Source organism: Grus americana, chromosome 1, assembly GCF_028858705.1.
Source record: "Grus americana isolate bGruAme1 chromosome 1, bGruAme1.mat, whole genome shotgun sequence".
Lineage (NCBI taxonomy): Eukaryota > Metazoa > Chordata > Aves > Gruiformes > Gruidae > Grus > Grus americana.
In genome coordinates, this window is record NC_072852.1 from 185,443,501 (window position 1) to 185,459,493 (window position 15,993).

A 15,993-nucleotide genomic window follows, 5' to 3' on the forward strand; every position below is an offset into this window, starting at 1 on the left:
AGTTTTCCAACTCTTCCCCCCCTGGAGTTTAAGCAGAAAAACATGTATTGAAATGTCTGTAGTTTCTATTCATCTATAACAAAAATTGAACTTTGGAAAGCACATTTATGGAAAAACTTCTTTATCTCCTAAGTAGCTTGCTGTAAGATTGCCTAGGACTACCTTTTACAATTTGGCTAGTAAAGGAATGACTAACTGACATTAATGACTATGTCTCCAAGAATTTAAACCAACATACTTACCAGATACTGCATGGCAATGGATCTCCGGAGAGGCCCAGGAGGACCAATAAGAAAGACATCTTGGCCAAGAAGATCTTTCTGCATTATCCATCTTAAATGGTGGACTATAGACTGGGCCAAAGAATCTGTCACTTTGAAACACAAAGATAAGAACATGTTATTCAATTTTTACAAGTGTTAGATACCTGGCCATTCACACATTTTTTTGTTCTTATCTCCAAAAATAAAACCAAGACACAAAGATGTGCTGTCCTAAAGCTGGATAGCTGAACAGCAGGGAATTCCACACATAGTTTACATTACTTAATTTACATGTCAGTTTATATACCTATCTTACTCATTGCCTTTTTCTCTGCCCAACTTCATCCTTAAAAAAAAAAAAACAAACAACAAAAAACAGAAAAAAAATGTTGTTGATTCTCATTTCACATTAAACTGATCAACCCAAAGACTGTTTTTTATTACCCAATGTTGAGAGGACTTCCTAGCATCAGTTAATATAATATAGATACATTATTAATAATTTGTAAAAGATTTATCCAGCCTATATCCCAATGCTTCTGTGAATCATGAACTTAAAAAAAAATATGGTTCTTGCATCAGACTAAGATTAATGTTCAGGGATATATTTAATTTGCTATTTACTTAGAAGACAACTGCATTCCTGTTTACATTTTGACACAATAAAGCAGAGAATTAAATTATCAAAGAAATGCAAACCTTGCAATATCACACTACATCAATACCATGCAGCTTCCAAAATCATAATAAGAAACAACTCAAAGCAGATCCACTTACTTCTATTAAGAATACAATCCCGTTATTATTTTTAAAAGCAATAACTTAATTATAATTAAACTAAAACCTTTACCACATGTATGCAAATGTTGGCAGCACTGGAAAACACCCTGCAGAAAGAGCACGCAGAAGGAGGGGCACCATTCCTGCCGCCGTACACCACACCATCCCCAGAATATTCCTTCTCATACCCCCTAGCAAAGCCTGGCCCTTTCTCAGACACAAGCAAAAAGTACTAGTGCAGGAGGAGGAGGAGGAGGACACAAGTAAGCCAGGAGGGAGATTTATGTATGCATGTACGTATATGGTTGCTTTCAGAACAATCTGACAAGACTGTTGATGGGGTTTGAAGCTTGAGCCCTAAGGGTGGTGCCCAGCATGCTGAAGTACAGTAAGAAAGGAGCAAGAGGCAATGAAATCTTCAAATTAATACCTGGTTATTTACCTTTTTTTCAGTGTGATTACTGGTTGCAATTAGAAGCCAAAATTTTAAAAATCAAGCCTCAGTTCTACACCAGCTTTCCTGAGTCAGGGGAGGCAGGATGTGCAGGGCAGAGTTAAGGACAGACAGCAACAGTGCCCCTCGGTTCTGAGGGGTTTCAGTTCAGTGTTGAATCTTTGTATTCCAGAATTAAAATTTATTTTTGTAAGATCATAAAAACAGTATTAAATCACTGTATGAGATTCAAGAAAGATTTTTCAAGCATAAAAGTGGCTAAGGAAAACTTTATCACAAATTTTAACTGAATGTTTTGATCTGGCACTCAGGAAAACAACTTGAAATCTTCCACTTCCAGGGAAATCTATATCCTTAACAACAATACGAACAGGAGTAACATACACACATAGGTGAGCAATCTATGCTTAAAGATTATCAGATTAATTGTAAATAAACATTCTGGGTTTGGCTTGGTTTTAAACAATTTCCATTAACATGCCCAGGATTAGTTCTCATATACAGTATGGTATGGTAAGATCATACAAATGTAAGAATATTTTCTTCTTCTTCGCTGCAATGCTGTTTTCCAAAAGCAATACACATCACACATACCACACACAACAGGCCAAATGCAAATAAATTCGTCACAGAGAACAACATGTTCCTTTCCACGAGATTTTCAAGAAAATTAAGAAAGCTCCTTTTACATATATTCTTTGGGAAATAAAGGGTAATACATCACACCAGAACAACTTCTCTGCCCAAACTTTGCTACTGGACAGGTATGGTAATTTGGTAAGCACCACACAAATAAAAAGTATTATATTAAAGGTACCATTAAAATTGCAAGACAGAGATCTCACCGAGAGGCACATTCATTATTACTCCTACCTGTTGTACGAACATGCCAATGTGCCTCTACTGTGTTTTTGTAATAGCTGTTCTCAAAAAAAAAAAAAAAAAAAAAAAAAAATTCACTTACAGTGGACAAATAAGCTTGGAAATTTTGCTGAAACACTGAATTCTTTCATGTCAAAAGTCATGCATTAGAAGCATGGCAACAACAGCTTTGACACAGCATGACTACAAATGCCTCTGGTGTAATTCTCATTAATATGTGTAGCTATCTTTTTTATTTTTAGGATGGCCTCAAGAAAAAACTCGGGTCAGACTTAAAAGCAGTACTATAAATAGAAACAGGATTTAAGAACGTTCAGCAGCATCTGCAAGACAAACTGTCATGTAAAAGAGAACATGAGTGTACAGCATTCAAAAAAAATCTAAAATCTTTGGAACATGATCCCCCTGCAAATCTTAAGGAATATATGTACAGGCACTCATAGTCTTGTTGTTGTATTTAAACAGTCCAAATTTCTTCTGAAATATTCACATGCAAAATGCAACTTTAAAAAATATCCTTTAATTTCCTAACCTAACCTTTTTTTTTCTTTTTTTTTTTTTTTTTTTTTTGAGAAAAGGACAGGAAAGACAATTCCTCATCGATACATTTCCTAGAAAATGGTTTCATTGCTTTACCACTTACATCATTCTCCTCATATACAGATTACAGCTTGATCAATTATAATACATGTTTTCAATCACAACATCAGCACACTGACCATCTCCAAACTCACTCAAAGGAAACCTGTTACAAATAAAAAAATTCAAAGCAAGCATTCCCTAAGGTGAACTGCCATGACAGCAGCTTTCACGTGTCAGTTCCTTCTATTCTAACATGTGCTATGTAATATCTGTACATCGCTCCAGATATCAAGCCTACTTCAGTTTCCTAGTTATGTCCTTCTAAAATCAGAAGAATATGAAGTTTTCTTTGTACATGCAGTCTATGCTGCATAAACTGTTTCCAAAGCACACTATGTTTTTTAAAAGCAACTTCAGGTGCACATACACAGTATTTTGAATATTATTTCTATATATTTAGACTAGTTTTGCTGTGGCATCTGCATTGCAAAGCTTTTATGTTTTCTCTAACATGACTTGAAAAAATTCTTCTGTTCAAGTACTGTATATTAACTTCACTACAAGCAGCATATAATCATTTTCTATGACACCTAGAAGACAGGGCAAACTAGTTGGAAAAAGCATCAGCATGTATATGACAGCAACTTATATTAATTATCCCATGAGTCAGATAGTATCTAATGCAAACTGGGTTTGCACAATCTTTTTAGTGGCACTCTGCTGATTTGCACTAGTTGAGTAGTTGGCCCTATATTCTTAATCTGCAGGATGGTGCGTAGGAAGCCTCTACAGTGTATTCTCAAAGACACCATCTGGCACACACAGGAGACTAGTCAGTCCTACAATTTGCTATTCCCGTGTATCAAGGATGGCCAGCAAAAGAAATTGCATTATATTGCTTTGTAATATGTGATAAGTAGGACAACACCTAGCAGAATCTGCGCAAACATTTTGTAAAGTGAGCAGTTGAAACTGAATGGAGAAATCCCCAAATAAGAAAAGAAGAAAATGTTGTAGATTTTGAAGCAAATGCAGCAGCTGCTGTTGTTTGATCCACAAATCAGCTTTTGATAAAACCAAGACTGAAATGGCTATGCTAGCCTCGGAAATTTTCCAGTTCACTCATACTTGAAATCTTGGCACATGCTACACTCAATGAAGCCGTAAGATTCACAGGAGAGAGCAGACAGTATCTGCTGGCAAGTCCTTGTGTCCCACCTACAGAAGAAACCCCAGAAATGAAGGAGACACCTTCCTCTTCCCACTGTTCAAAGGCAGACAGTTAAATGAACTGATTCCCAAGAATATCCATTCCAGACATGGTACAAAATACATTAGAGCTCACGTCCCTGTATGACTCTACTTTGGTCAATCACATAATAACCAACAGGCACTTAGAAGACACCAATATATCTAATTTTCAACAGAATAAAAAAAGACCTCAGCATACCCTGAACCTTTGCTACAGTGCATGTTCAGAGTCAGAATGGTTCCTTTTATCAGGGGAGGCAAAAATTCATGAGGGGATAAAGATCTCCCTCTCATCTGATTACCAAGGGGATCCTTTAGCTTTCCACGGTGGTTTGCAGTACCTCCAGCAGAGCGAGTGGCCGCCGTAAAATACAGTTGAGGAAGGAGGGGACAAAGAGAGAGGCCTTTGTCTAAAAACATAAACACATTTCAAAAAGGGAGAATGTTCAAAAAACCCTGAGCTCCCTGAGACTGTTCCACAGCTTGTGCAGGCTGGGGGACAATGAAGGAAGACAGCGAGTTGCCCAGGACACTGTGAAGGAGGCAGCATGGCCGAGGTGAGGAGGGAGGCACACCTATGTGGCCTGCTTTCAGCTGCTTTCATTTAGCCCTTCAAAAGTAAAACACTGCTGCTCTTCCAATTTTATACTGATGCCCAGAGCCCAAGGAGTTTACAAAGTCTCATAATGCAGCTACATCACAGGCAGTTTTCACTGGAATACTATTTTTCCTCATAAATTTTTCATGGGAACAGTCTTCATTCCAAAAACTTTGGTTCTTGCGATGGTCTTTGCAGGGGCTTAGAAAGGGGGAAGTTACTTCTTGGATGAGACAGTAAACTCATTTATCATTAATTCCTCCGAGTCAACTGCTTCACAGTAAGATAGAAGATCTACACAGGAAAATCATATTTCTCCATGTAACTATAAGTGAAAAGAGAATATAACGGAATCACGTAAAACCAAACAGCTTTCCGGAAGGAACACTGAATGGGATGGAGAAGACTAAGTTTCTCTTAGTGACATATAAATATGGAATAAATGAAACTATTCTTAGCTGGATGTACAACTCATAGGGAAATACATAGCCAAAGCAGTTATCTGTAGCTGAGACTCCAACTGGAACAATGTAGTGTGTCTGCTTTTGAGCGCAAGAGCTCAGTCCAGCAATGAAGAGATTCTAGAAAAGAGCAATAAGAATTTTCAAAAGTCTGGAAGATATGGAAAAGTTAAAGAATTCAGTCTAGAGAAGAAATGACTGAAAATCCTAACAACTGTTTTCCAATATGCAAGACAATGACAGTGAAGAAAAAAGTAATCTGTACATCATGATTATGCTAGATAGAACAAGCCCCAGGGGAGTAAAAGGATGTCTAAAAAGATCTAAAAGAGGCATCAGAACAAGCTTTTTTCCACAAAAGAATTGTTAATACTTGAGCAAAGTGTGCAGAGAAGTTCTAGAATCTACATCACTGGCACATTTTAAGAACAAGGAGGACAAAAATCTCTCAGGAATGGTTCAGATTCAGCTGACCCTTCTTTGAGGCACAAGGAACGGTGCAGACCACCTCCTGAGGTCCACCCAAACCTTCACTGAAGGTTTCCATGTCCCCGTGTCTCCCTGTGCCTCAGTCTTGGTATAGACAAAATGGGAATAATGGTGTAAAACATTCACAGCTCTGCTCACAAAAACCCCTACTATTTCAGATTCTGGATTAGGTGGTAACAGCCAAGTAGCAGATCAGTTGCAAGCCTAAATGAAAACTCCACCTGCTGAAATAATCACCATCTCTATTTGACAACAGGCATCATTCCTTATGCTAGGAAGGAAGAAATGTAATGACAAAAATCTTTGTTAGTGCAAAATTACGGTCATCCTGCAATACAACCTGTCTCTGTAATGTGTTGCACTCCGACACTCAGATTTAAAGTAAACAGAAAGAAGAATAAACACACATTCCAGTGCAAATCTGAACCTACTTTGAGCAATAACTGAACACACATGCTTGTCCTTGCTTCAGCACATGGTACATACCATTCTGGAGAAGGACACAGAAGCGTCTGACTGTTAAGAAAATACTGATCTTTCAGGTGAAGAATAAACAACAGGAACTGCTGACACCACTGAGCCTACTACAGAGAAATATCCCAAATTTCCTTAACATTAAAACAATTCCTTTTCAAGCACAAAGATCCATTTAGTGCTACTTTTTTTTTTTGTATTTCACTATTATATACACAAACTTTCTGTTTAAATTCCTCATGATAATTAGTCTTTCATATATCTCAACTGACCAAACCAACAGGATTTATCACTTAACCCCTTGTATACGTGCATGTCACTTTTAATCACACACTGGGGAGGTTGCTCAGACTCAGGACACCTGGCACAAAACCATGCACTGTTTGAAATTAATCTTCCACAATCCAATGCAGTTGCATGTAACATGATTACAGCCAAACTCCCAAGTGCACTTGCACCTTCAGAGACCAGCAGAGCCAACATGGCGTTGCAAAAGAACATCCCTTTTCCTGCGTTAACAAGGATTTGCCATCACTGAACAAAGTGTCCTGGAAGAGCTATGTTAGGAATTGTTTTGTCAAGATTAATAAATACATGAAATATCATCAGGTACATTGTCATTTTCATAAAATTTCCAGAAACCACTAACGAAAGCAGTGCACTGACATGAACTCAACATAAAAAAACTTAATACGCGTTCTCATAATTCAATTTTAGATCTAAACTATCATGGAAAGCCATACAAAGTTTCTCCAAAGTATAATTAAAGAAACAATCGTGCTTTTCAGTCATGGTGAGATTTTAAAAATATACATTTTATTTTTACTGATAGAAGAACAAGCAGTGCAGAAATAAGTGCCCTCCTTCTATAACGTGTCAGACACAGTTATGACAGAAATCTCATTAACAAAATTCCCTTGTGTATGACTCATTTTTACTTGTGACTTATAAAAAGAAAAAATAAGAACTCAGATTTTATGTACCTTTAATTATCATCTCAAAAAAAAAAGCCATTTGCCAACAACATCAAAACAAATTAGTATTTTATAGTAACACACAAAATGGAACACTTCATACAGAACTTGCTAGGTACCTAACATAAAACCTGAAAAGCAAGGACATGAAAACATAAGGTATGCTTTCATAGCCATACCTATCCTATCCACTTCTGCAACATGTAACAAGGTTCAAAGAAGGACTTAAAAATCAGTTTAATCTAGTAACACAAATATGAAGTATTTTGGTATCAATTTAGTGACAAAATGACGAAGGTAAAGTTTTGTAGGTACTTAACACACTTCTTTATTGTGTTACAATTTTTTCCAGAGTTTTAAGGTTATTTTTAAGCCTAGAAAAATAATGCTGAGTTTAGAATAAGTTATAGCATCCCTAAAATTTGCTGTAAATTATAGACATGTGCTTTCAAAATTACTGTATTTTAACATGGCTCTTATCTGGCATAATAACAAAAGCAGAAACATTCTAGTCTACACAACTGATGAGCTAGAAAACAATATCATATGCAGTATGAGTAAATGAACTGTAACTGCTTCAATTCCCTCCTCTTAGTTCTTACTACACTGCAAACATTGCAGTGTCTGAGACCTTTTCAGGGATATTTCCCACTTGATCATCTGGTTAAATTATTTCTAGTCTTAATTTAAAAGAAATCAGGTAAGTATCTTCGTCATTTAAATGTAAAATTAGTTACTACAATAAAATTTCAAAATATGTAACATTTCAGTTTATAGATTAGTATAAATATGCAATTATGTTCATCGATTTTACACCAAAACATCTAGTATCTACAGCAGTCATTCACACAGCAAAATAAAACGTACTCTTAAAACAAGAAAAAAAAATGTCTTCAGTTAAGTAACGCACATACTCTCTAAATGCCTCACAAAGAGGAGATAAGTAGATGGTATTGGCTCCATGTCAGTTAATTTCACTAAAGGAATATAACCTTGTTCTCCATAGTTACACAACCATAGAACTTAAGCACTAAGGGATAACAAAAATTCCTACATTTAAATATACAAAGCAATTGTACTCAGGTATTTGAAATTTATTTTCTGCTATTAAATGCATGAGTAATCTATCTTACTTAATTTTAACTAATTTTAGTATTTAGGTTTTTAAGCAAAATTTTGTACCTTAAGTAATCCTACTCTAAGTACATGAATACTGATGAACAACAGTATCCCAAGCATGACAAAGGCTCCTTTTAAAAAAAAAAAAAAAAAAGTGAAACAACTAATAATATACCTAACGTGCTAATAAACGTTACTTTAGTTGGAGTATCAGATTTTACTCAAGATCCCATCATTCTGTAGAGTTCCATTTTTAGTAACTTTTTTGCTATCAGATTAGTTTTCAACCACTTTTCCCTTCTTATAATTGTTAACTAGAAAAATCTCCCATTCTTTGATTCTACCACGTTTCCATAATTCTCTTACCTTCCCAATCCAAAGAACTGAATGAGAGGCTGTTATAGCAACTTAGAGCTAACATTTATCTTGCTGAAAAGTGCATATTTACCAAAAACAAGTAATGGCATGGTTTGGAGGAGTGCAAGGCAGGAAGGCATTGTTAAAATTAACACATTTGGTATAGCACAGAAAACCAGAAGCAAAACAATCTACCAGAAATTTAAATAAGTGGAATAGATCACATTAGTCATTGACATAGACAAGTGACATCTTTACTTTATGATCAAGATGAGAAAATAGGCATACAGAATAAATTATGAAAAGCAAAAATCAATCATTTAAGAAGCTATAAAAAGTAATAATACAGAGCAGCAGTTCTCAGCTGTTTGGCCTCATTCCCAGGGAACTCACAAGGTATGGGAAGTGTCGTTACAGCCTAAACCAGAAACCCTTTCCTCACAGGCTACCCTGTAACAGCACGCACTGACACATCTCATAGGATATATCTGGTACCATAGATCACCTGGCTGGAAAGCATCACAGTGTGATGCCTACTGGGGTATGGGAATTAAGCAGCCCACGATGCAGATGCAGACCAGCGATCTGGCGTACTAGACTACCGGCAGACTTCACACTCATCAAAGACTGAAAGCAAACAAAATCACCCTTTATATTCCTGTTACAGCCCTCAAAGGACAAACATTTCAGAAGAAAGGTTGCATTTCAGATGAGAGTTAAGAAACGGCAATATAAACATGTCAAGAGTAACACAGATGTACTATCCCACAGTTACTACAGAATAAGCAATCACAGAATGGTTGAGGTTGCAAGGGGCCTCTGGAGGTCATCTTGTCCAATGCCCCTGCTCAAGCAGAGTCACCTAAAGCCTGTCTGATGCACCAAAGTACTATTGCCTAAGAACACAACAATATAAAACTTTATGCAGCAGCTTCTGCCCTTTCTGATACTGCACCAGCAGCACTCCCTGTACACCTGTAACATCCCTCTTGTCCTCAGTATCTCCCTCCCAGCAGTTATCTGCTATCCTGCCAGCTGTGCAGTGGCAAGTCTACTGCTGATGTTATCAATGCCATTCCTCTAAAACAAAACCAAAAACATCACAAACAAACCCCCCCACCCTCCATCCCCCCCAAAAAACCACTGTCCTGGCAGTTTTCTTGATGTTCTCTTCAAAATGTCATGGAATGAATTTAAACATGTTGGAAAGCAAATTGGCTTGAAGTGAATGACTACACTCAGATTCCAGCTGTAGGACCTCGCAAGCCCAGTGATGACAGTCACTGGGCATCCTCAATGCTTGGCCATGTCTAAGCGCAGTATATCCCTTTTGAATTCCATGTGTGCTTGGTTTTGGTCTGAGAATTTATCTGGGTGGAAAAATCAGTTGTTAGTGGGTTTTATTTTCATTTAAATTTTGGACATCCAGCAACCTACATGTGAAAGTGCTGAACAAATGGCAACTGATCATTTTGGATCCTCAGGAAATAGTTGGCCTGTACTGTCCTAGGAAATGTCACAATGAAAGCATGATTCATTTGCTGATCCATGGTGCAAACGGAAAAGCTCAAGAAACATGTATTCTCAGCAAACAAACAGGAAATACGGATGGCTGTGAATACGCGGCACTTTTAATAATGCATCAAAACATAATGTGAATTAATTGTTAGTATATGTATGCACATTGTTAATATGCATAACTGGCTGTGACTTCTGTAAGTACTTGATAGCATTTTTTAATCACTATGCAACTGTTGATTGTTTGCTGACAACAACAACGTGACAATCTGGGAATACTAAGTATCACAGTAGAAAAACACCATACATCTGCCATACAGCAGGAAACTCCCAGGACATATAATCATATTGCAACCAAATGATAATTTTAAACTGTCAGAGTTTTATGATGAAACAATTTGAAATTACTGTATTATTTTTAGAAATAATTGCTGGATGAGACCCCTTTTGAACAAAATATTTAAACATACACAAATGGTCCTTTTACTGTCCCACTGACCAATGGGACAAGTTACATTCAAAAGTTACGAGGTTTCTATATAACCAGCTGAACCAGAGATAAAGAACTCAGAAAAGATAGCCTTCCCCAAATTGCATGCTTTTTCGAAACATATTTCTTAGATAATTTCAGTAAAGTCAGTGGGGTGACTTGAGTGAGTAAAAGTTTTTTTTGAATAAAACCTTGAAACCCATTCAAAAGGAAAGCAGATTCTTACCATAGTTCTGTGGAACAAGTTCTGGGTTCTTCGGTGTTTTGAGTTTAAAAGACACATCTCCAATAGTGACAGTACCACCTAAAAAAAAAACAACAAAAAAAAAAAACCAAAAGAGAAGAGAGTCTTTTAGTTCTCGGATATTTTTTAAGTGTTTACTGTCCTTATATTAAAATTAAAATCACAGGCCTGCTGTGGTAAGGCTGACTGTTGTATTCACAAAGCCACCTCTAATGTGTTTGAGAACTATTAGTTTACTAATTAGGCTCTGCTGCTTTTCAACACATCAGGTACCAGGACAATTTACACTTAATTAATATTCCTTGACCTTTTTCTTTTGTTGCTCTTGTTATAACCATAACTTAGTTTGTTGGGAGCTATGGAACTCAAGCTCATTATAGAACTCCATTTCCGCTACCATCATGGATTTATTGAAATGAAAACCTTAGACTGTCTGCAGAACTAGCAGTGAGAAACACTTGCAGGGGTGATGATTTTCCTGAGTTTTCAAGCAGCCTGAAACAGTATCTGTTGGAGGTACCAAATGACATATTGATGTCAGCAGGCCCTTCCTGCACTGACTGTACAGCTGCAGAACCTGGCACCTTTCCAAGGTTTAAGAGGTCTCAAGCATCTCTTGCTCTGGATTTCACCAAAGCTAAAGCACCTGGCCATTTTATTTACTGGTCTCTTACTAGGACCTGCCTGTCTTATCTGTCTTTCTGCACCCACAGGCTTGAATTAAATTGCAGGTCATGTCCTGTGTACTTTCTCATGAAAATAAGAAGTGAAATCTAGTTTGCAGCCAGGAAATGGGCGAGCACCAAGGCGGTGGTGGTCACACAGAAAAACAGCACAACACCCAAAACCCACAAAGCCAAGAAAATGAGCTGCCGACTGGTAACACACTCAAAGTTTATTTTTTTCCAAGAGACCATCTGGGCCATGCAAACGAGTTCACAAGTATTAAGACCATGAAGCTAAGATGCCTCTAGTAAAATGATGTTTTTTCCATTACTGTTGCTGAAGATAACACCAGCTTCACTGCCCAACAAGCACTGTAGTGCATGTGCAAGGATGGAGAGGATTACTGGAGTAAGACTGCTGCACAGGGGTGCAGTTTTGCCACAGTGCTCTGATTACACTACCTTTCCACAAACTGAGGCCAAGTTTTGGAACTGTTTCTCGTGCTTGTGCTTTTCTGAGAAATGAGACGTAGAAAAGACACAGCCCACGAACAAGATCCAACTCTAAAAATCCTTTTGTTGATCTGAACCTTGTCCTACAGCATCCAAGAGAACTCAGTCTACAGTTGCCTATTTCCAGCACTGCACAAGGAGTCAAAGAGTTTGGAAGATCAATGCTGGAACCTGAGAGAGAGATGCTGAAGAAACAGCTTGTCCAAATTGACAGAGGCAACTAAAATTCCTCCCATACATACAGCAGCTCTCCTTTCAGTCAGCAGTGACTCTAGTTTTGCACTCAAATGCAGTTCTCTTCCAGCATACCCAGATGTTACTGCAGATCTCACAGGGCTGAGAATCCCCAGGTTCTGACATGACTCACACAATCCATGGGAAATGTTACCCATTTAGGACTAGATTTATAGCAGCCAGAGCAAAATCACCTACAGCAACAAACAGGAAGCAGTGAAGAAAGGATTATACCTGACTTCCTCCGAAATTAAGGGCTTAACAACGCTGGGATTCACAGCCTGACATACATGCCTGCACATGGGTCTTTATGTTGCTCCAGAAGTACAAATAATCAGCCCCCCATTTTTTCACTAAAATACTGGCAGAAGACAGTAAGCTGGCGGTTTTCCCTGCATTTTACATAATAATACAGTGCTTCAATGGCTTGCCAGAAAGAGGGAGATTTAGCAATAGCAGCACTGCTAAATAAAAGGTGGCCAAGGGTTCATCCCTGGTCCTAAAGGCAAGCAGCACCAAGCAGTTCTCACCCTCCCTATTAGAGCTAAGCACCCTACTCTGGCACATCTGGGTAGGAGCCAAGAAGTGAAACGTCCCAAACAGAGCTGGGGCCAAGCTAATGACTAGGCAGCAGTTTGGGGCTTTAGCTCATTTCCTGGCCCTTGCTGAATTTGCAGTTCAAATGCATCCAAGAGTACTGTGCCCTGTTCTGCCTGAAGCATTCAAACTCACTCCCAAAGAAAGTCCTGCAACAGCTCAGGGGCCTGGTCCCCATTCTGGGAAGTATTATATTTCTTAAAAAGTCACTGGACAATAGACATGACCACTGCAGGAAGTTAAATCCAGGCTTTGGCTCTCCCAGGGTTTTGTCCACTTCTCTAAGTTTTAAAGCAAGAAAAACTATTTTACTGCCTAAGCATCACCTCCCATTCCCCTGCTGCTGCTGCAGCTCCAACTACTCTTTCTCCTTAGGGAACAGCTAAAGCTAGACCAAAATGCCTCCAAGTTGATGAAAACATCCTGGGAGCCCACTGCTTCTTGCAAAAGTTGACACCTCTCTCATTAACTCAGCTAGGAAGAATTTTAACATTCTAAAAAGAGCATGTTGCCTGATATATCCTTAGGAAATTAGTGCCAGTTTATTTTCTCACCATTCCCCAGCTAACATGCAATGAGACAGAAGTATATGACTAATTAGCTTCTAGCTTAAATCACCTCAGCTCAAGCTGTAAATACTCTTGCATGCATACACAGTCATCCAAAACACAGTAGGGACAACATGCTGAAACAACAAGGTGTCAGACTTTTTCAATACATTGGAATGATGATATCATCTACAGGAGAGAATTTTATTGACACAGTACTGAAAAGCCTTAGTTGATTTTCTGTACTCCCTAAAAAAAACCCACAACTGAGTTTGATCTAGATGAAAAATTGGAAAAATGCATCTCTTCTGCTGGTATTTATCCCTTGATCAAGACATTTAATCATGTCCAAAAATATTCCAGCCATCAACAGTCCCTGCAAATTTTCATGAAAAATATGCTGGGAGGAAACTATGTGCAAGATGTGGAGAGAGCTGAGCACACAAAATCCCTAGCATACAGTCAGGGCATTCAGCTTCTAACAGGTTTGTTGCTGCCTGGAGACAAATGTTGCCTTCAACTTGCATCTGTCCACAAAGCAAAAATATTAGTAGTGTTTAATAGAACCTTAAGCAACAATAAGCCAAGACAGCAGAGTCTATTTTCCTAGCTAAATGAGCACAGGGGGGATTAGCCCACTAATCTTATCATGCACTTCCACCTGGGCTGTATTTTCTTGCCCCATTTGTTTCTTCTGTACTTTTTTAAAACCTCATGTTTGGTTACTCTATTTCCACTACATTTCCAAACTCTTTGAACAGAGATGTCATCCCAGACAGGCTCTTTCCAACATTTCACCAGCTGGCAAAGAAGAGCCTGCTTGGTAAAACGGTGGTGTTAAATCAGCAAGACTCCTCATTTGAGAACATATATTCCAAATGATTTGTCTCCACTTCAAATTATGGAATAGCCCATGAATACTCCGACCCAGCTCACAAGCTACTACCACACTACTGCGGACAAAAGCTATACACACAGGGTTTTGCAATGGAGACTTTGTAGCCTGTATCAGGCTTGCTTAGGCAAGCAGTGAAGATGTGCCCCTGGTTTCTTCTCTCTCCCACAGAAACCAGCAATCTTAGGTAGTACAGTCTTTGGGGAAAACTGTGGGATACAAGCAGTGCCCGATGTACACAAAGAGCCATGGCTGCTGGAACAAAACAAGTGCCAAATAAGCCAGAACCCAAAACATAAGGGGAACAATCCCATTCAGGGGGTGATCAACATACAGACAAAACAGGTAGTTTAAGAGCCCATGCAATATGGGCTAGAAATTGGGGGCACATAAAGATTGTGTCCCAATAATGGGACCCTGAAGAGACTCTCTGAAACAGAGAGATATGAAAAAAGCTTCAATACATGCAATGAGCTCCTTCTACTGCATCTGGAATAGACAAGTGTGAATTGCACCCGTCGAAATGGCAATTTGCACGCACATACAGTAACTGCAACACACAATGTGGTGCACTCTCTCTTTTAGGGCCACATTTTACACAGATAACAATATTAATACCTACATCTGCTTTTTACTATAGCTGAGAAGGGCTCTTCAGGTGAGCAAGCTTATTTCTTGCACTCAGTCCATTGAGGGCTACTGAACAGAAAACCATCACCTTCAGCTACAAACCCCTAGCTGCAGAGGCAGCAGCTGGAGGCTGGGAGAGCACTTTGGCAGAGCATCCCTGCATGAACACCCTGTGCTGTTATTCTCCCCTGGCATCTCCTACTCATTGTTGTCCGATATGGAATAGTAGGACTCGATGGACCTTTGTTCTGACCCACTGTTGATGGTTTTATGTCACAATCTCAGTAAGAAGGTTTCTTGGAGATGCAGCTTTATCGTATGCTTGGCACCTTTGACTGGTCTTATATTTAAAAGTTAGTATTACATCAACTATCCTTCTTCTCCACTCCCTTCCTCCCCCCCACCCCCAAGAAGAGACTATTCCCTAATCCTACTATTTTTTCCTATATGCTGAGAAGAAAAAACCCACTGCTGTTTAAATTATTTACACTAATGCTGGTCCTATCTGAAGATAAACAGATTGCATGTTGACTTCAATTTAAGAACTTAAGCAGCAGAAAAAAGTTTTATTCTACTCACCATTTTCTGGTGAAATAACACATTAAGAAAAAAGAAGCAAATTAATAAATTTGACATGGCTATTTTTAAATAAAGAAATCCTACAGTGAAAGAAAACACCCTGCACAGATCTATATGTGTGTTTAGTTTTTTGAGTACACAACAGAAACAGTTCCAAACTCATCTATAAATCTTTATATTATCAGGGGTTTTATAAGACACTGCAATGAAGCTTCAGAAATGCTGAGTTTTTAGGTGGCTTAAATTATAGCCTTTTGGCCTCTTTACTCCTGAATTTATGTGAGATTAACACACTCCAATAGTCATCTTAGTATATTACACATTCACTTCCACACAGACCATCCATCTGGTCTCAAAAGCCAGTAACAGCAAGAGCATTTATAACTGTGAAAGTGC

General features: G+C 38.3%; 1 protein-coding gene across 3 annotated transcripts in view; it reads right to left on the reverse strand.

Annotated features, from left to right (window-relative positions):
- VWA8 (von Willebrand factor A domain containing 8) overlaps nucleotides 1–15,993 on the reverse strand; it is a 194,232-nt gene that overhangs the window by 173,051 nt on the left and 5,188 nt on the right. For all 3 annotated transcript variants that reach the window (XM_054814621.1, XM_054814612.1, XM_054814630.1), the window contains exons 2-3: nucleotides 10,919–10,996; nucleotides 243–373 (exon numbers count right to left, since the gene is read on the reverse strand). In XM_054814621.1, coding sequence (XP_054670596.1) covers nucleotides 243–373; nucleotides 10,919–10,996 — 209 coding nt within the window. The remainder of the gene's footprint in view (nucleotides 1–242; nucleotides 374–10,918; nucleotides 10,997–15,993) is intronic.